General features: G+C 36.5%; 1 protein-coding gene across 1 annotated transcript in view; it reads left to right on the forward strand.

Moving 5' to 3' along the window:
• Window positions 1–21,302, forward strand: part of PCLO (piccolo presynaptic cytomatrix protein) — a 368,631-nt gene that overhangs the window by 293,193 nt on the left and 54,136 nt on the right. The window contains exons 18-22 of the mRNA XM_050708091.1: window positions 3,042–3,135; window positions 9,591–9,662; window positions 13,705–13,885; window positions 15,084–15,278; window positions 16,505–16,687. Of these exons, the coding sequence (XP_050564048.1) occupies window positions 3,042–3,135; window positions 9,591–9,662; window positions 13,705–13,885; window positions 15,084–15,278; window positions 16,505–16,687 (725 nt within the window). The remainder of the gene's footprint in view (window positions 1–3,041; window positions 3,136–9,590; window positions 9,663–13,704; window positions 13,886–15,083; window positions 15,279–16,504; window positions 16,688–21,302) is intronic.

Genomic DNA, 21,302 nt, shown 5'->3' on the forward strand with positions numbered 1-21,302 from the left:
ATGACTATGAGCAAAACATAAGAGCAAAAACGGTTACAAGTGACTTTCATTAAAAGATATCGGTTAGAACCGATAACCTGAGTAAGAAAAGACAAGAGAGAGGACTCATTTTCCTATAATTGAGAGCAAAAATATTTTATTACCTTGAGCTCATCTATGTTGTACCTTTTTCTGCAACTCTGATATGTTATTACTGAAGAGGCAGAAGAGACAAAACTTTTCCTTGTAATGTTTGTGAAAATGAAGTGGTGCTTGCTAGGCATCATAAATTACTCTTTAAAAGAAAAGAAAGAAAAAAATGCATATCAGTATTCATTCTTTATGTAAAAATTAATATTATTTTTATAAGATATATACATTTGAAATGAGTTACTGAAAGTAAAGTTAATACTGGAAATAATCATTTTTAAATAAAAATTCAAAAGAAACAAAAACGTGCTTAGGTTTAAAGAAAAAAATATTTGAGCTGTAATTTTCAGTATGGAAGTGTCAGTAAGGTTTATTATTGTTCATACTTAATAATATCTAAATGTATCAAGAGGCCTCCTTGCTATGTTTACTCAGAATCTATTCAGTGTAGTCCCAGAAGCAGAGTAGTATGGTCTGTTCTTATACTGCATTTCCACTATCACAGTATCAATATATGTGACATTTGATGGGTTTGCTGACATACCAGTTTCAATAAGCTGATGCTATGTCCCCTACAGGACTCTGGCTCTTGTGTTCTAATTGTAGTGGCTCAGTAATTTACTGACATTGGTTGTTCTCCATGTACACTTGCCTGGTACTCAGCTCAATTACTTCGTGAGATTTAAGATAAATACCAGATCCATTGTGCCTAGTCTCCTTTAGTACACAGTAGCTTAATTACATTAACAACAAAATATTTCCATATATTCAGTACAGTATCTTTTCAGCACGTGGGAACCAATATTTTCAATGGACGGTGGACAGTTACAACATGAAAAAAGGCTATCTAAGCAAGTGATCAGATTTAAAATCTACTGAGAGCTGAAAAAGAAGGAATAGAGGAAATTTCTAATCCAGAACCTACTAATACAATCATTGATGTTGCATTTTAATTTTTGCAGAATTCTTTTGAAAAGCAGTACTATTACTTTTACTGGGAATACTTCTGGAGAGTTTAGTGTGTACAGCCACCAAGTCCAATGCTGTATTTCTGTATATATGTAATGTAAAACAGTCCTCTAAGAATTACAAAAGTCAGAAGAAAGAAAGAAAGAAAGAAAGAAAAGTAAAATATAGGATATCTTAACCAGTAATTTATTACATTTACACTTTTAAAACAGTCTTAATGAAAAACTGAGAAACCAACCAACAACAACAACAAAAATCCCCATACACTGCACTAATAAAATAAGCAGTACTTTGAAATAATCCTGGGAACTGGAACTCAGTCATCAATACTGTTAAACTTTTAGGCCACAGGTAGCCATTATTTTTGCCGAGCTCAACTAGCCTTCTCCAAAAAAGTTTATAGACCCACTTTGGGAATTACCAAGCTGTCTAGTAGGCAGCTTGGATATAGCCACCCCTTTTTCAAGAATAAGGCTACTGCACACACCAGAATAATTAGAAGTGAGCACTGCACAATAGTATTGAGTTTGTAGAATGAAACTGGTGGTGCTGAAGACCCAACATTGGTATATATGTGTCAATGAAACACAGGCATGTTTCACATAACTTTAATTTGGACTTACACCAGCCTGGTACCATGCACAGTACACATTAGTGTCTGGCTGATTAAATGAGCCTCGGGAGTGCATCTTCTGTATTAATCTCATATGAAAGGAATGTAGTTCATCAACTGTGAGACCGTACCACAGTTTGAACCAAAACATGGTTCAATCTGAAGTCAGAAGTGGGACAATCAGGAGAAAACCACACTACCAAATATTAATGTAAAGGTACCATAAGGGAGTTTAATAGGGCAGATACAGGTCTTTCTGTGCCATTTCTTCTCATAAAGAGCTGTCAGGTGTTGGAACGGGTTGCCCAGGGAAGAGGTGGAATCACCGTCCCTGGGGATGTTCAAGGAAAGGTTGGACCTGGTGCTTAGGGACATGGTTTAGTGGGTGACATTGATGGTGGGGGATGGTTGGACCAGATGATCTTGAAGGTCTTTTCCAACCTTAATGATTCTATGAGTCTGTGATTTGGTCTTAGCGCTGGAGAAGGTCCTGGATCTAGTAGCAGATGTAATATGTATGACCGTACTGTATAGGACGTTTGAACCCAAGTTAAATTTGCAGAGTAGCAAAAACAAGTTCTTTGCCTTATATCTTGCTGGATTTTCAAAATATTGAAAGCTTTTTATGTTCTCCTACCAAGCTCTTTTGAGATATCCATTAAAATTTATGTTAAATTAAAATTGGAATGGAAGCAGATCAGACATCAAAGCTCATGGCACTAGATGAATCCATATGCTATTAAAGGTTTGTATATTGCTTTCCCCATCCTCAGGAAATGCAAAGTACAATAGAAAGCACTGCCAAGTCTTTTTTAAAAACAGATTATGCAGCCAAATTTTTATTCTTGGCTATTGATAAAAGCAATCATGAGCTTGATGTACTTTTATGTTTGTTTCCAGTGCAGTTAGAGGCAGAGGCAGAGAACAGGATCAATAAGAAATTATTGTTTCTATCATTAACAGGATATTATTTACCCCATGGTCTTCAATGAATGTTCTAGTGAGATGGCAATCCTGTAATTAGAGACTATAACCTATAAATATAATGGATTCCTGGTACTTTAAAGGGATAATAGAAAGATGGTCTTGGAAAAGAAATCAGTGCATTATCACTTTCATTTATAGTCAGAGCACAACACATACAATGAGAGAATTGCATATGTGCATTCGCTGACTGATGCTTTATGTAGACACAGTTGTAGGCAGCAATAGCCCACTGAAGAGAGATTTTTTTTTTTTTTTTTTGTGGGGAGGAGGAGTTGTTTTGTATTAGAACTGAAAGAAACAAAAGATTGTTAATGTGACGTTTCCTTCCTTTGTTCAAATTCAGTGCTGAGTACAAGCGGAGAACTAAGTATGTGCAGAAAAGCTTGAATCCTGAGTGGAATCAGACGGTCATTTATAAAAATATCTCTGTGGAACAGGTGCGTAAGTGGTAATACTATTCAGTGCAATTTGCTGCTATATTTATTTATGTGGTCTGCAGTGCTTATTGTGCAGTGGCACTGGCAACTTTGTGAACTCCTAAGAAATCTTGCCAAATTCAGGGGAAATTTGTAACTATTTCCTCGCCTCTGATAGAGATCACTATATCAATTCTCTTTTCTTGTTCTTTCTATTCATAAAAATGATCTTTTGTGTGGATTACATTCATAAGCATGTTGTAAGTATGGATGTGTTATTTCTAAAAATGGTTATGGAACACAGGGAGGGGATAAATCCAGACAGAAGCTGCTGAAGTAGATGCAGAAATCAGCATCACTCTTGATTCCAAATACCATGCAAGTTCACAGAAAACACAGGTCTTAAAAACATTTTCTTGTTCAAAAATGTTTATGAAATGTAGAGATACGTTTACATTTAGCAATAATTTACAGCAATGGTTTTGAAATATGAATCTGTTCAACAAAATTCAGAAGAGATTTAATTTCCTTGTTACAGAAAGATTTAAATCACATTTGGGGAAGAGTTCAATGGAAGCCTTCTGTGTCTATTTCTTAGTTGTTTCATAACTCTAACTGACCCAGGGGGTTAACTGAGGCAGTATGTAGCAATCCAGTCTTCTTTTTCTCCATCTTCCTTTTTAAAGAGACCTTTTACTGTCTGAAGAAGGCACAATGGACAAAATGATCAGCCTGTTTAAATTATGAAGCATGTTTTATAGAATAACATCTGTATGCACTCCCAAATCTTTCTGCCTTTCTTGGTGTTTTGTTCTTGATGCTTTCAGCTTTGTTTTTCAAGGCCATCTAATTTTTCAGTACTTCAGAAAAAAAGCCTGCAAAGATCAGATTCTTTCATGAACCAATTTCCAATGCTTTTAATATACTTCTCCAACATGACACAAAGACCTCAGTATTATCTTGCTAACTTAAAATTTTCTTATTCATTCTTCCTGTTCATTGAGATGAACATAGATTAAAACATCATATTTTGCATGGAGCAAAACCCCTCTCACAGAGGGACTTGCATGGTTGCTCATGCAACATATACATCTTCTTGCCATTAGGGGCGCTACCTGAGATTTACTTTAGAGGCCCCCTGTTATCTACATCTAACCATTCATAGTGGTTTTGGTTTGCTGGGTTTTGCATGCTTTTTCTTGTAGGCTTGCATAAATGGTGGTTCACTGACAGTGAAAGCCTAAGGAATAAAAAAAACTATGAGGTTTGTATTCTTGCAGTATGAACCCTAGGTCTTCTGTGTTTGATACGAATGTTTGGTAAGTCTTAGCAATATTTCCAAACAAGGTGGTCTGAGCTTCCCATTTAAGAAAGACTCCTCAGTTTACTTAATTTGCTTTTTGGTTCTTCTGTGACATTTCCAGAGCTGTAATTAAGGGTGTTGGATGTTCAATGGCTGTTTGGCAATTGGATAATCTTAGTCTAGGATTTATTGGACAGAGATCTATATGTTAGAAAATCTCTTTATATCTTTGATGTCAGTCTTTTGACTATTGCTTGATGAAATTTGCTTTTAGGTTACATATTGAATTCTTTGAACTTTTGCTTTCTGTTTGCAGATCTCCTTTTCTCTTCCTCTCATACTTTCATGCAGTGCTTACAATTATAAATGCATAAGTTTCATCCTAGTATCACATATATTGTATATTTTGTCTTCTTCTCACACAGAAGTGTATGCAGGCAATAGTGTTTTCTTATATGTCTTTTATCTAGCGGTAAGATACTGATGTCAGTGTTTCTTATATTGTGTAAAATTCAGTGCCTTGATTTAGAGAATATACAATAAACTACATTCATAACTCACCAACTAATTCCACCGTGATGGGAAGTACCCTCTACAGTTTAAAGAACTATCACCATATAACAGTACATTGCTTGCACTCATAGCTCTCATGCATAGAAATTTCACAATAGTTAGGAGCATGAAGAGAAATGCAAGATAATAATCATGATAGACTGAAAATGAGTGTTCTGGTCAACAGACAAGCATAGCTGCATCAACACCAAGCTGTAGAGTTAGCAGTCATTCCCTAACACAAACTCATGAGTCTTTATAAATATTATTTCTTCAAAGAAGCATTTCCTTATCCTCCATCAAAGCACGGGTTGCTTGCTGACAGCAAATGAGTATCATTAAATATTTCCTAATATAGTCCTTTCAATGTCACTGTCTAGACTTTAGCTAGTTGTACAATTTTCCATTTTCCTTTACTCTTTCATAACCTTGCTGAAATTAAAGCGAAAATAATTATGGGAAATACATCTCTCTTTGAAATGAAACTGACTTTTTCAAGGTCAGAATGATTAGTTTTATAACATAGTACATTCCATTTTAACAGAGAAAAAGAAATAAATTAAACTGAATATTTAGTAATTTGACTTTTTTTTTAAGTAACAAAGTGTAGATAGTTACGGTTTTACAAGAATACTGAGTACACACATTACAATATTGCATAATAATTGCTAACTCAAGTCATGTGCGTACTCAGATAAGGAAAAGAACCTTTAGTATGATTTCAGAAGACGATAAAAGTTGAAAGTTCTGTTACTGGTTAGGTCACTGGTCTAATGTATGACCACAATATAAGATGTGGCATTGTTTGCCTCAATTTCTTATTTATTAAAAAGGAGGCAAAAGTGTTTCCTTAAATAATGGATATAATTCATTAAAGCGTATGGTTCTTGCTATTGTTCATATTCTTAAATTGAAGATAATATATTTAGAAAGAGTATTATATTCAAGATCCTTCAGTGATTCAGGAGCCTAAATCTTTTTTCCAGAAGTGAGGAAAGATTTCATATGAATCAGCAAGGTGCTGGCACATAAATCTTGGACAAGAAAATGTAAGTTCCTAAATTATCTATCAAAAGTCTTTCTGTCCTCCCGCATACTGAAGCACAGCATTATAGAGATTAGTACCTTTAAATGTTAAATATCAATGGAAACATAAATAAATATAATGCATAAGCTAATACAATGCCTTTATTTCTACTCATCAAATATCCTGACTGAGATTGCAAACTTTTAAAATATTTCTAAACTGATTATAGGAATTTACTTTCTGCATTGGAGAAAAAAAGAACTGCATTAAAATGATGTCTTTCTTCCAGTCATAAGTTGTATAAGCTTTCTCAAGGAGAATCCATCAAATATTTCAAGTAATGCATTTTAATTACATGGGCCAGCATTATCAGTCACAACACCAAAGGACCTCTAGACATTCAAATCTAGTAACAGACACTTCTGTCATATGTGGCATTGGTTTGGTCATCAGTAAGAGAAAATATTATTCACATTGTCTGTTTCTGCGTATTCCTTTATCTTCTTTTAAATTATGTTTTTCCGCAGCAGCCTAAAGCTAACTGGATTTCTCATGTCATAATGTGCAAATCTTAGGTGTTTTTCTTTCTCTCTCTCTCTCTCTTTTTTTTTTTTTTTTTAATTTTTCACTTCCATGAGGCAAAGTCCAAAATTAGTTGTGGCTTAGTTGCACTGTTTTTGTAACGTTCTTTAAACTCAAATTAGCTTCACAACATTTGTAAAGTCATCTGGGTCAAACTGCTCTGCCTCTTTAGGTGCACCTTCTCATTTGCTTGTGAATGCATTGCCTACTTGTAGGAGCCTACTGTCATATGGAGACCATTTCAGAAAAATCATTTTCAGTAATGCTGTCGGTTAAATTTCTGATGGGAATCTGAACCTCTGTCTTCACAAGCTAAAATTGGATGATGTAAGGTAAAACTTGCTTTCCTGTGACGGTATAATGGCTGCTTTTAAAATCCCTAGCCATTGAGTGTTCTTTGCCCTTAGTAATAGTACATAAATACATCTTCAGAAAAGCAAATTTTCCTCCTCTTTAAAACTCATTTCATTTACTGCCTAATAAAGCTGTTTTGATGGTTTTTCATTGTCATAATATTTCATAAAAGCTTTATCAAATTAAGAGGCTTAAAATAGATAACTCAAAGAAATGTAGAGTACTGCAAGTTTTCAGCACAGTTTTATTACCATAAAAAATGCTAGCAAAGTAGGATTGCAGTTACTGGAAAATCTTCTCTATTTTCCCATTTCCACAAAAAAACATTGCAGCTCCATATTTGTTTGTTGTTGTTGTGTTATGTTGTGTTGTGTTTTGTTTTGTTTTGTTTTTCCTCTGGATCTATATGTTCTTCTCTCTGTCCTTGCACAGCCATAACTTGCAACAATTAACAACTATAACCTCTCAAAATAACAAAGGTTGAGACAATGAATTTCTGAAAAGTATTTATGTGATTCCTGTTTTTAAGGGCAAAAATGCATATACTTAGTATAGCATCTAGCAGAAAATAGTACCACCCAAGAAGCTAAAAGTAGCATGGACCACAGGTTGCTCAACTTATTTTTCAGGTTAGTTTTCACATTGCAATTTTGATACTCTCTTTGAACAGCAAAGAAAATAAATTTTATTTAGTCAAGGTAATCCCCTTTACATATATTCTGTAAAGGATATTCAAGACAGAACCTTTCCCTTGTTCAACTTTTTGCTTACTTTTTGCATGGTATTTTTAAGAAGAATATGTTAAACGTAGCCTAAATAGGTAGGATTAAAACAAAGATAGATTAAGGAATTGCTCTCAATTATTATTTTTCGTTTTTAATCTTAGTTTTCAAGTCATGTTTTTGCCTTCTTAAAGAATACATCATAGATGCTAAAAAGTAACACAATTTCCTTTTGTGTTTTGAGTTTACTGGGATATGCTGATATTAATATGATTTCCAAAGAAACTGGATTTGCATAGCTGTTCATTTTTCTAAAATTAGCTGTGACCAAAAGATATTCATAATACATAATAATAAGATGAAATTATTAGTTAAAGGCAATTTAAAATTATTAAAAACTGTCTGAACCTGTGTTATATTAAACGAAGGGGAAGCGGAAGTAAATGGGAAATTATGCTCTTCTTGAAAGTGTATGTAATGTACAGTAAATTTTATAGCTTATGATTTTGAACAACAACTCAATCTTTTTTTGTCCCTTTCTCCCAAGCAGCAAATTAATAATCAGAGCAGCTTCTGTTGGGATGATGACCTTGATTATTACATAAGATTTCTGGTTGTGATCTCTTATATTCAAGTATGTGAACAGTGTTCTGTTTTCTTTAGCAACACTTAGAAGTGTCCAACAAATACTTCACTTACAACTTTGTAGCCTGACTCCACAGATATCTCATACTCCCCATGATTTTGTCCTTCCCTCTGTTAAGTCATGTTAATTTATTTGTTGCCTCTCTGCTAGCCTTTTGCTCCAGTATACAACACCAATATTCAATCTTGTTCTCCTTACCATCAGTCAACCTTCTTCTTCCCATCTGTCCCCATGGATCCCTGGGATGACACTCAGATCAATCTTTCTAACAAGGTCAACTGCTTTGGACGTCAGTTTCTCTGCTTTGAGATATCTTTTCATATAAAAACCTTTGGTGAAAGATACCTTTTTGTATAAAGACCTCTGGTGAAAGGTCTAGAGGGGAAGATGTATGAGCAACAGCCAGCAGACGTCCCTTAGTTTGTTCAGCCCAGAGCAGAGGAGGCTGAGAGGAGGGCTCATGGAGGCCTGCAGCTTCCTCACGAGGAGAGCAGAGGAGCAGGTGTTGAGCTCTTCTCTCTGGGGACAGTGATAGGACCCGAGGGAATGGCATGGAGCTGGGACAGGGGAGGGTCAGGCTAGGTGTTAGGAAGTGGTTCTTCAGTGAAAGGGTGGTCGGACACTGGAACAGGCTCCCTAGGGAAGTAAGTGTTCATGGCACCAAGCCTGCTGGAGTTCAGGAAGCATTTAGACAATGCTGTCAGAATTATGGTTTAATTCAACTGTGTGGAACCATATGTTTGACTTGATGATCCTTGTGGGTCCATTCCAACTCAGAATATTCTATGATTCTATGATAAAAAGACTTACTTCTTTCTTATGTTAGCCTGTTAGAAGGGTGCTTGACACAGCTATCATGTTTAACACAGTCTGCAGATAATAAATTTTGATGGCTGTCATTACTGCCTGGTGGTAAAACTTGTCCATGTCCGGACCATTTGTAGAGTCTCATTGACTGCACTGAACTTGTACAGGTATTAAAGCCAGGTCATCACAGGTGAGGCTATTTCAATAGGGTGTTTTAAATAACACATATGAAATTTCAGTTTAAAATGGTCTTGAACTAAATGTTGAAGTTCAGACCACTCAGACTTGATAACGAGAAAAGCTGCAGAAGTACAAAAACAGGGCTTTGAAAATCAGTTTGGCTCTTGTGGTGGTCACAAAACTGTCCATCTGTCACTATAAAAAAGAGTACAATGAGGAGCTAATTAAAAGATACCACCATACATAATTGTTTTGAAGTTTATGATAGCAATGGGGTTAATTTTCTTTTGACTTAAATTGCAGCTGAAGAAGAAAACACTGGAAGTGACTGTCTGGGATTATGATAGATTCTCATCAAATGACTTCCTTGGTGAAGTGAGTATCTTCTTTCTTTCTCTCTGCCCTTGACCAGTTAGAAAGGTGATGAATGGCTTGTTGGTATTTGGACAATGTTTGCTTACAATGTATGGGACTAGTAAAAACACATTAGGTATAAACTTTCTTACAGCACAACATTACTGCTGACTTCACAACAACTGATCATAATTTCCTTCATTCACACATATAAGATGCCTGTCTTCATCTTGGTAAACTGTGGGTAAATTCACTCAGGACTCAAGAGAATGTTACTTCACTGATTTTATTTATCTGTTTATTTTTTTGATCCCAAGATGTAACTGAATGGTGGATTCTTGTTGTGACTGATAAAATGCCAGCCTTGATTTTAACATAACACGGGAAGGCTGAGCAGGTATCAGTCTTTGGAAATTATTAAAGGATTAAATTTTGCCGTCAAGACACATGGTAGCATATCCACAATTAACAGCAAGAGTGAGTTATTTGGTCTTTCAGATTCAAGGTCTCCTTTATAACACTAAAAATAGCAATATCATTGCCAAAGTATAAGTGAAGGCGAAATCTTGTAAGGCCTGAATACCCTGAATACCCTGGTAATTAAAAATAGATGAGTGATCATGGGAATCAGTGTGATCTCTCTTTTAAAAGCAAACAAACATATGGACATATAATACAGAGTTACCAGCAATAAGTATGATGTCAAATAAGTAATTAAAAATGTTATTACCAAAGAGGATTATAATTAGAAACGGAAGCCCAGAAAAATCGATTGCTCAAATTACTGTTCATATACAGAGTAACTCCGAATTCCTCTGCTTAGTCTGCATTCGAATTTAGCTAAAAGGCATTCAGTTCAGCTCCAGTACCCATTTGTGTAATTATAAAACTGAGCAATCAGCGTCACTATTTGAACAATTACTAAAATAAATGTATAGGAAGCAGCTACATGATTACTTATTTCCTGCATGCCACATCAGTATTCCTGTTGGGTTCAGCATATTTTTCCAAAAGCTGGGTTTTACTGAATATTTACGTCACTGTCATTTATGACATTTAGAAAATGGATGCTCCAGCAGCTGCTTCTACAGGAAGATTTAAACTTTGCCTTCAAATATTTTAAACCTCTAGAACTATTTTATTTATTGAATTATTCAAACTTAAACATGAAAACCATACTTCATGGAAGAACGCTGGGAAAAGACCAACCAGTGTACCTCAGGACCATTTTGAAGTCCAGGGTACTCAATAAAATGGGATATCCAAATTCTGCCCTACGGAATTTGTAATGGACTTTCACAAAGGCACAAGCATAGCTACTTATGGGTATCAAAGACTGCTGAAAAACTGAATAAATTCAGCATCACTTGCATGCCCCAGAAGGTACATGGCACATTATGGTTCACATCGACAAGATACATCTCTCTTCTCCAAAATAGAGCTGCTAGCCAGTATTGCCCATTAGGAACAATCCTCAACCATGTGTGGTGGTTTTACCCAGCTGGGCAGCTGAGCTCCGCCACAGCTGCTCTCTCACTCCCCTTCCTCAAAGGGAAAGGAGGAGAAAATATGATGAAAAGGGCTCAAGGGTTGAGATAAGGACAGGGAGATCGCTCAATTATCGCAACAATTATCGTCATGGGCAAAACAGACTCAATGTAGAGAGATTAGAGACATTTATTGCCTATTACTAACAAGCTAGAGAAGTGAGAAACAGAGAAAAAAAAGTAAAAACACCTTCCTCCCATTCACCCTCTTCCACCTCTTCCCCCCAAGCAGCGCAGGTGAATGGGGGAATGGGGGCCCTGTCAGTCCATGACATTTCATCTCCGCTGCTCCTTCACAGTCTCTCTCTTCCCCTGCTCCACATGGGGTCCCTCCCACGGGATGCCATCCTTCCCAAACTGATCCTGTGTGGACTTCCCACAGGCAGCAGCTCTTCAAGAACTGCTTCAATGTAGGTCTGTACCACGGGGTCCATCCGTCAGGAGCAAACTGCTTCAGCACGGGTCCCCCATGAGTGGCAGCTCCCCTCAGATCCCCTGCTCCTGCATGGGCTCCTCTCCATGGGCTGCAGCTCCGGCCCGGTGCCTGCTCCTGTGGGGGCTCTCCATGGGCCGCAGTCTCCTCCAGGCCACATCCACCTGCTCCAGCAGGGGCTCCTCCGTGGGCTGTGGTGTGGAGATACGCTCCGCCGTGGGAGCCAGGGGCTGCAGGTGGACAGCCTGCTCCACCAGGGACCTCTCCACAGGCCGCAGGGGAGCTTCCGCTGCGTGTCTGGAGCACCTCCTGCCCTACTTCTGCACTGACCTTTGGGTCTGCAAGGCACTTTCTCACTCCTCACTCTCCCAGCTGCTGTTGTGCGGCAGTTGGGTTTGGTTTTTTTCCCCCCTTTCTTAAATCTGCTCTCACAGAAGCACAAACATCATTGTGTATTGGCTCAGCTCTGGGCAGCGGTGGGTCCCTTTGGAGCCAGCTGAAACTGGCCCTTATAGAGCAGCTTCTGGATTCTTCTCACAGAAGCCACACCTGCAGTCCCCCACTACCAAAACCTTGCCATGTAAACCCACTACACCATGCTGTCTTGCAAGTTATTCACCAGAATATTAACAAAAAACACATGAGAAAGCATGCTAAGTAGTTAATCCATGTAGATTACTTTTAGACTTAACCAGAGAGGCCAAGCCAGGACATATATGACCTATGAAGCTGAAAGAAAAACAGGAAAGAAAAAATGCTTCTAACCTCGTAGAAAATAAAATAAAATAAAATAAAATAAAGTAAAATAAAATAAAATAAATAAATAATACAGATGTAAAGTAACTTGTCCATCTCTAAACATCAAGGTGCTTTCTTTTATTCAAGGTCTTGCAATAAACTGCCAAAGAAATAGTTCCCTGAGGTAATCACATGCTTTATTTGTCTAGCACTTCTAAAACTTCCCTACTTTACGTTATTTTTAACCCTCTCACCTTAGAGATAAATGCAAGGCTATTTTTGTCCTTTCCTTCACTCAAGACTGTGATGACTCTTTAGTACTTTAGAGAATCACAGAATCACAAAATCATCTAGGTTGGAAGAGACCTCCAAGATCACCTAGTCCAACCTCTGACCTACCACTAACAAGTCATCCACTAAACCATATCACTAAGCTCAACATCTAAACGTCCTTTAAAGACCTCCAGGGATGGTGACTGAACCACTTCCCTGGGCAGCTCTTGGCCCTTTCTACCACAAAACCACTGAGTGTGGAAGGGTCTTTATTGCTCCCATTGTGTTGTTTTTTTTTTAGGATTTATTTTTAAAGAAATTTCCCAAAACTCCTAGTAGCAATCCAAGTGGCCTAGAGAAGATTTTGGCTACAATATTTTTGCTATTTTTTATTTTTATTTTTGGCATGTTGCTAGTTTAATTGCCACATTACGATTTTGTCTTCCTTTTTCCTGCCTGTTGAGGTGTGAGGCTTAAAGGGCCTATTGCACTTTACTATTATTTTTGGAAGTGCAAAGGTATACCTGTTCTTTTATTCTTTTTTTTTTTTTTCCTACAAATTCTGCAAATTTGTGGAATTTTGAAAAGAATCAACAAGACCCAGTCTCATACTACTGAAGACCTTATTTAAAACAAATATGAAATTATTTGCCCCTTTCCTGACAGAAAGGAGAAAATAGCTGTGCCCAATTCTTCTGTTAGGATATAGAAGAGGTAGAATGACTAGTACCCTCTTTTGCCTTGCTATCAAGCAAGTGCTCACAAGCTACTCCTTAGCCATCTTGGTATGGAGTTATGTATAAGCTAGTAGTCCCTACTGAGATCCTGCTGAGATGTATCAGTGCAGACACAGCGCTATGCTAACAAATGTGTTTCCAACCACAGCTGGTTTACATCAGGCTAGGTTAGAGCATGAGCAGAGAGTCCTGAATCTAATAGCACACAGCCTTTATGCCATTATCTGTTTATATTTGATTGCAACTTCTAGTAGCACAACTGTAGACTCTTCTGCTGTAAACCATCCTACATAGATCAGATACAAGCCGTATATTGTGCTTTGATTCATTTATAGGTATTGATTGAGTTATCCAGTGTCTCTCAGCTTGACAACACTCCTCGGTGGTACCCTCTGAAAGAACAGAGTGAAAACGTTGATCATGGGAAATCTCATTCTGGACAGAGTAGCCAGCAATCTCCAAAACCATCTGTCATCAAGAGCAGAAGTCATGGAATCTTCCCGGATCCCTCTAAGGGTAGGAATGACTCAGTGCACCTGATATGAAGTGTTTTTGCAGATGACAGGAAAACCTTTGCTATTTCTAAGTTCTCATGGAAACGTAAAGATACTGCTATGAAGTTTGCATAAACTTTTATTAAAGACTTATTTCTCTCTGTGGTTAATTTATCAGAGACCTGTGCTGAGGCCTAATTCGAACCAATCAGTGCCGGACAGCTCACTGAGTATTTGTGTCATTAAAACAGCCACACCTAAGCTCTATGAGCTTTTCACATCTACTATAAATTCTGTGCCTTTTTCATTTTTTTCTGGTAGCCTTGGCCAAATTCAATACATATTTAACTTCCTATTTTTTCACATTCTTTAAATATTCTATGGCATTTTATCTTCTGGAAATGTCACGTTAATATTTTATAGAATAACAATTATGCTGTAATAATGCATATGCATATCCAGTCAATGATAATGGGCTGTAGCGTATTTCACATGCATTGGAAATCAGTGGAGCTGATACAGTAGAATTATACTAGGGCTTACAAAAGGAGAATTGATCTCAATGTCTCCTGCTCCAATAAATTTCTCTCTGCTTTCTTTCTTTCCCTTTTTTTTTTTTTTCCTTATACTAAGTACTGGTGGCCAGTAGCAATATCAAAGCAATAGCAATCACAAAAACACTCTAGATGAGAGGCTCAGGGTGATAAGACTTTGGTCCATCTCTTCTCTATTTCTCAGTAATGTTTTGCTAGCAAATGGTGTCTATATAAGATCTATATCCAAATCAGAAGTTACTACAGAGGGTTTTGCAAATTAGAGCATTCATTTGGCAGGACAGAGGGTAAAAGTTCTTGCATTACATAAGAATTCATTAACAGCATAAGGGATACTGGTTATCCTCTACATACTAGAGAAGCATAAAACAGGAAAGTCTTTAGGCTACCCCATTGTTCCAACAGTGTGAACCAGTGCCGGAAGCATAAATAACAGGTGATAGAAACCTATTAACAAATGAATTGTTCCCTGGGCCAGGGAATGGTGAGGAAGTAGAAAATATGCTTAATAAGAGTTTCCTAATCACAATATATCCTGAGACTTTGAATGGTGTTGCAAAGCTTTATTCATTGTTCTGGAATGTAGCTAGAGAGGCAAACTGAGAGAAAGAAAATGAGTTTGTTTTTAATAAATGCAGCAGTTGTGCTTCTCCATTTTCTTGTTAGACATGCAGGTGCCCACCATTGAGAAATCCCACAGCAGTCCAGGGAGCTCCAAATCTTCTTCTGAAGGACATCTGCGCTCTCATGGGCCATCCCGCAGCCAAAGCAAAACCAGCGTTACTCAAACCCACCTTGAAGATGCTGGGGCAGCCATCGCCGCTGCTGAAGCAGCTGTCCAACAGCTTCGTCTTCAACCAAGTAAAAGACGCAAATAAATTCCTCAGCATGGCAGCTTAATGTTCATCTGTTGCCTTTTTCCCTGCTGTCCTTCCCTTTTATTCTTTTTAATGTTCTTGGCACACTGTGCTTACTCTTTTCAATGTCTTTCTTTGTGTGCCTGTGTGTGAATACATATAATTACAATATTCTCTTGTATTTAGAAGTCTTTTATTTATTTATTTATTTTAATTTATATAGACTGCAGTGAAACTGGCTGTTTCTCCATCGTTCCCTTCACTCATGGTCCATGATGTTCCATAGTTGTGCATGACTCACAGAGAGTTCCATTGTGTGGTGGTGTTTTGATGTCACTAAACAATGACCAACAAAGTAACCAAAACCGGCAGAGATGCAGCTGCCAGCTTTGCAAGTTGCACACAACAAGTACGGAGGACACACTAACAAGAAGATATAACTATGAATATTAATCAGCAGGACAGTACCATATATTAAAGATGAAAAAAAAAAAAGATGTAAAGTTGAAAAAAATATATTTTTTTTAACTGCATGGTTAAGATACCAATTTTTGAAGCATGGTTGTAAATATTTAACATTTTTTTTGAAATGAAATGTAATGCAACCTTTCTTAGTCTCTCACATAATATCATATTAGTGATGAACAAAACAACAATACACAAAACCATTAAACACATAAAATAATTTACAACATCAGTTTTTGACATTGTTAACAAGTTGTCAAAGTCAGAGTTGATAGCTAAGTCAGTCTTCATAGTTCAATTCTTCTTGTAATTTTTGTACCATAGGTTGATTAAAGGTCGGGATAGGTTTTATCTGACATCTTTAAACAGATTAATAAATTAGAACTTTTCAATAAAAAAGCAAAGCTCTCCAGAGATATAAGACCAGCCTCTGGTTGTTGAGGATTTAGTTAATGGCAAATTCAAACTCTCTGACAGTGGATTCATTGTGTTTGTCTTCAGGATTTATTATGATATGCCATAAACTTACCATGGTATAATTCAAAACCTAAGGGGAAATGATTTCCTTTGTCTTCACCATCATTAATAAAAGAAACAGCCAGTTTTAATACTCTTTAATGCTGTGCATGTGGTGTCTCTTTGGTGTTTGAAAACACTACTTATTTAAATACAGACAAAAACACTTCTGTTTGCATGAATAACATTTAAGCTGGTTCCATCTGAGGATACATACTCTGGGTTTCCATTTCACCCACACTGCCACAGCAGCACATAAAAGCGGTCAGTCTAATCATGCCAGGAAGCAGCACAGACACAGCATAGCAGGAGTCCTCCCTATTCAAAGAACTCAGTCTGACAATCTGCCTCCACCAGCCAATGACAACAAAGACCAAAGCCAACTAGCCCTCAGGAAAGTGATGTCTGATGGACCAGTCAAGCCTGAAGGAGGTGAGCAGAAAGACATGGTTAAGAAACCAACCACATCCCAAATCCTTCTTGCCATGTCTACTAATTCATCACAATATTTAATTATTTATTTTACCCCTCCATTAAGTGCTGTGTTAACATAAATCAAGAACTCTGCTTGATTTTTCTACATCATCGCATAATTCCTTATCATAAAAAAACTGTGCTAAGAAACATTACAAAACAACAAAAGTGTACACTACCATTCCACTGGAGAACTTAAATCTTTGATGAAAAACTTTGCTCATGTTGTTACCTAACAAAAAACATGCAACCACATTGGTCTGCTTAAGCATGATTAAACATATCTTGTGACAAAACCTAACTACACATTTTTGTTTCTGGAATTCTAATTGGGACATCAACATTTTTATTTTTTTTTCTCTGTATTGTTATGCCATTAACAGAGATAATTTTTTTTAAACCACCAGTGGAAAGGAAAGTTTTGATCCATGTATAGCTTGATCTCTTGATAACTTTTCCGTCAGACTCTTAAATTCTCTTCTACCTGTAGACACCTGTCCATCAAACCTAAGTGCTGCATATCATCAACTTAACCACTCATCACAAATAAAGAGCCAGAATCTCAGTTGGTTCAAGTTGACAGTGTTCTTTTGAAATCTGGAGCATTTTGCTTATTTCCAAAAAATCTGAGGGATTATCCCAATAAACTTACAGACTGGACTCCCAGATCTTCTCTTGTGTTGTATTCCCTTTCCAATCTCATGCAAATCATCAAAGGTTTTTCTGTTAACAGTATCACACACCATGGGCCATAGGATCTGTCTGAAAATGTTGTATGAAAGAAAGAGGACATGATATTTCAAAGGATAAATATTAAATGCAAAGAGTCATTAATGTGATATTGAAATGGCTAATCAACAAGGGCTGATTTAACAAGTAATTTTAAATATCGTATTTAGAAATAATAACTTTTTTTTTCTTATCTGAAAACTCTTAAATATGTGCATATATTATATTACATGTTACAAATATAACATGCATGTGTGCAGCGGCACACATATTCTTCTCCCTACAACTCAACTCCAGACACTCAGTTCAGGCCGAGGCTGAAGGAGATCATGACACTAGTTCACGACTGAAAGGTCCATCCTATTATTAGGATGTGTACCACAGAAATCTAAATAACTTGTGATCTTTTGAGGTGTTGTTTCTGTAGACATTTATTATAAAGTCTTGCAGTCCTACAGTGTCTTTTGGCAGAGAGGAACAATGCTTAAACCTTTTCCTTATCATATGAGCTTGAATCATGTTTCACATATATGGTATTTATGATAGAGCCAGGCTGTTGGCTTCAAGTACCTTTGCTACCAAGCATCTTTTGTTTTAAAATTGTGAAAAGGATATGTATTGATATGCATTTGGCTCATAGGAGTATTAGAAGCATCTTACAGAGTCCTGGGAATAAAAATGCACATTAATATTAATATATTAGTGAGGTTGGAGTTGCTATGAGGAGACAAGATAGTTTTGTTTTTTTACTTCTTTTCACTTCTGACAAATACAGACAATCCATGGTGGCCTTCAAAAATATTATGTTTGGTTTCAGATCTGTTTCTCTTCTTACAATTCCCAAACTAGTGTGTCCTAATTTATTCATATAAGGCAGGCCACATATAAGTACCATTTTGAGTTTAATGGATCTCAAATGCATTTTAACAGGAACAAAAGGTAAGATTAATTAACTGCAGTTTTGTCGAGTATTCAAGTTAAAGTGGGAGAGATTATAACCTTGAATGGAAAAGGTGCTAAGACACTCAAACCAGCTTTCAAAGTTCTTGGAAAAAAAAAAAAAAAAAAAGAAGAAAAAATAAGGAGGAGGAAAAACAGGAGGTGAAGGAAAGAGAGGTCTTCCCTCTAATTCAGAAATTCTAGAAGTTGAGACAGTTGTGAGCGATGAATATTAGGACACCATCAGTCAGTTTGCAAGTTCATTTCTGTAGGAATGGTTCATGGCTGTGTTACCCACACCTATCATAACCTAACTTCTCGGCACCTGGAAAATAGCCCATTATGAATTGTCTTTATGGATTGGAACAGTCATTTTAGCAAGGTAGTAAGCAATGATTTTGCGTTTTTTTTGGTCACTAAATCTCAAAGCCCTTTCTTAAAAAAAAAAAAATTACAGATAATATACAACATTTTTATTACTATTAGCACTACTATACAGCACTCTGAATTTATCAGAGAACAGCACCTTTTAGAAAAGCTGTTTGTTTTTTTCTAGGCCAAGCATGCAAGGTGATAGCAATCTAGCAAGATTTCCACAAAGTCAATGGGAAAAAAAAAACTCTGTTGCATGATTATCAGTCTTTCTACACCTAACTTAAGAATTTTTTCCTTTAACCTAGTCTCTCAGTACTTTTTTTTTCCTCTTGCATTGAATTGCCACTTGAAGAAAACAAAACAAAACAAGTACCTTCAGTCATTCTTAGAATGCCTCAGAGAAATCTTTCTCTACTTGTGAACCTAGGACCAGAACCTAGAACTATTGGATTTATTTTGTTACTTATTAATTGTATGTTTGATAAGAAATGAAAAGGAAATCATAAACAAAAACAGTATCCACAGTATACGTACAGTATTTTGTGAATGCATGGGCCTTGCATCACCTTAAGTTTGTTGGACTGAACTATTTCTGTACTATACTAATACTATATTCTGTATTTATTTTAAACAGTGAAAATGTATTTTAAGCAATCTGTTTTAAACTTAAGGTGAAGATACAACAGAAGACATTGGTCTTTGTTCAGCACGTTTGTAAAAGCCAATATTCAACTACGACATTTAATTAAAAATAAACCCTGAAGTATAATTTCCTTGTTGCCTGTGAGAGATAAGAGTGCAATCTGCAAAGAAACCAATTGCATACATTCCCCTCACACCCTTCAGAGAGGAACAATAACATTTCAGAGCAAAACCTTTGAAGGTAGAAGTTGCAAGGGATCCAAGCCAGAGGGAGACAGCAGTGCTTAGGTTTGAGTTCATTTGAATTTGTTTCTGTGAAAAAAATTTGAATCACTGCCAATTACACATTCACATAAAATAAGCATTCCTTTCAACATAAGCTGAGTATTAGGGTTTATCCACCAGACGAGTCAGTTTTCAAGATGGACTGATAGTCCATCTCCTTCTAAGTCAATAATTTAACCCACTGAAGGATCTTGCCCATTATGTAGAATTTATTGTTAGGTCACTTATGTTTTAAATATAAAGATAACTAAACAGTTACAGATATTCAGATGAAAACTATTGTTTTTTTTCTGGGTATATGCATGTAGGTGTATCTGAAATATAGTTATTTACTCATTTTATGTAAAAGGCCTTTTCAAAGACAGTTGATTTTTTTTTTAAGTGAACAACATGCTTTAGTTTTTATTACTCCCAATTAGACAAGTTAGAAGGACAACGCACAACAAAATTTCCCTTCAACATCAGAGTAAAAAGTAAAAACATTCACCAGTTGGATCACAGTAAATTAATATCTAAGTAGCAAAGCTCAAATGTTATTGTAGTCATATCCATTTTTTTCTACACTTTCAGACAGGCACTCATGAGAGGGAAGCTGAGTCAATACCTTCTTGCTAGAACATCCATACAATGATGGATGCCAAGAGATCAGAGCTTTTAGCTGCCTTAATATGCACCTCCTTTTCTATTTGGCACACATTAAAAAACAAAAACAAAAATAAAGCAATCAATTAAGCAAACAACAGCAACAACACACACACACACACACACACACACAAAAAAAAAAAAAAAAAAAAAGGAGGAAAGTACTGCTTTGCTCCTGACCTGAATTAGTTAGCAATTCTTCAAGATTTATTAAAAATACATTGTATTTCAGTTCAATGTCCAAACACACCTGCTGGTACCACTATCACTAGGAGGTGGGAACAATTTAATGTGGTACACACAATACATTTCTACAGCAACTTCTATCTATATTTCCTACATTTTATTCAGTATATATGTTCACCTAATGTGATAAAGGTTTTTCATAGAATCATATAACGGCTTGGGTTGGAAGAAACCTTATAGATCACCTAGTTCCAATCCCCCTGACGTGGGCAGGGACACCTCCCACTAGACCAGGTTGCTCAAAATCCTATCCAGCCTGGCCCTGAACACTTCCATTTTTTCAGCCTCTGACATTTTAAAATCACGGGATTTTCTGAAAACTTCCAATACTAACTAATGCCTATTTCCCATCTCACACAGAACATTTAATCTTTTACATTTTCTACCATGACCCAAAAGCTTTTGTGATACCGTAAGAGGATAATACTTCCCAAATAGTTGTGTGTCAAATGATTATATCGTTCAGAGAGATGTCTATCAGACCTAACACTGGTGACTTCCTGCAAGAATAAATGCACTGTGTATCAGCATTTTAGTAATTGTATCCAGATAAGTCCATCAAATTATACCTCTTGAAGACCCCCAATTCGAAACACCTTAGCTCAAAAGGCAGCATGCCTGCTTTTGGCTTCTTTGGTAAAGCAACTTTGACAAGAGTTCACTTGAGTGTCAGCATAGCAGCAGGTTAAAGCTACACAAATATTAGATTTGATAT

Source organism: Cygnus atratus, chromosome 1 (assembly GCF_013377495.2).
Source record: "Cygnus atratus isolate AKBS03 ecotype Queensland, Australia chromosome 1, CAtr_DNAZoo_HiC_assembly, whole genome shotgun sequence".
NCBI classification, from domain to species: Eukaryota; Metazoa; Chordata; class Aves; order Anseriformes; family Anatidae; genus Cygnus; species Cygnus atratus.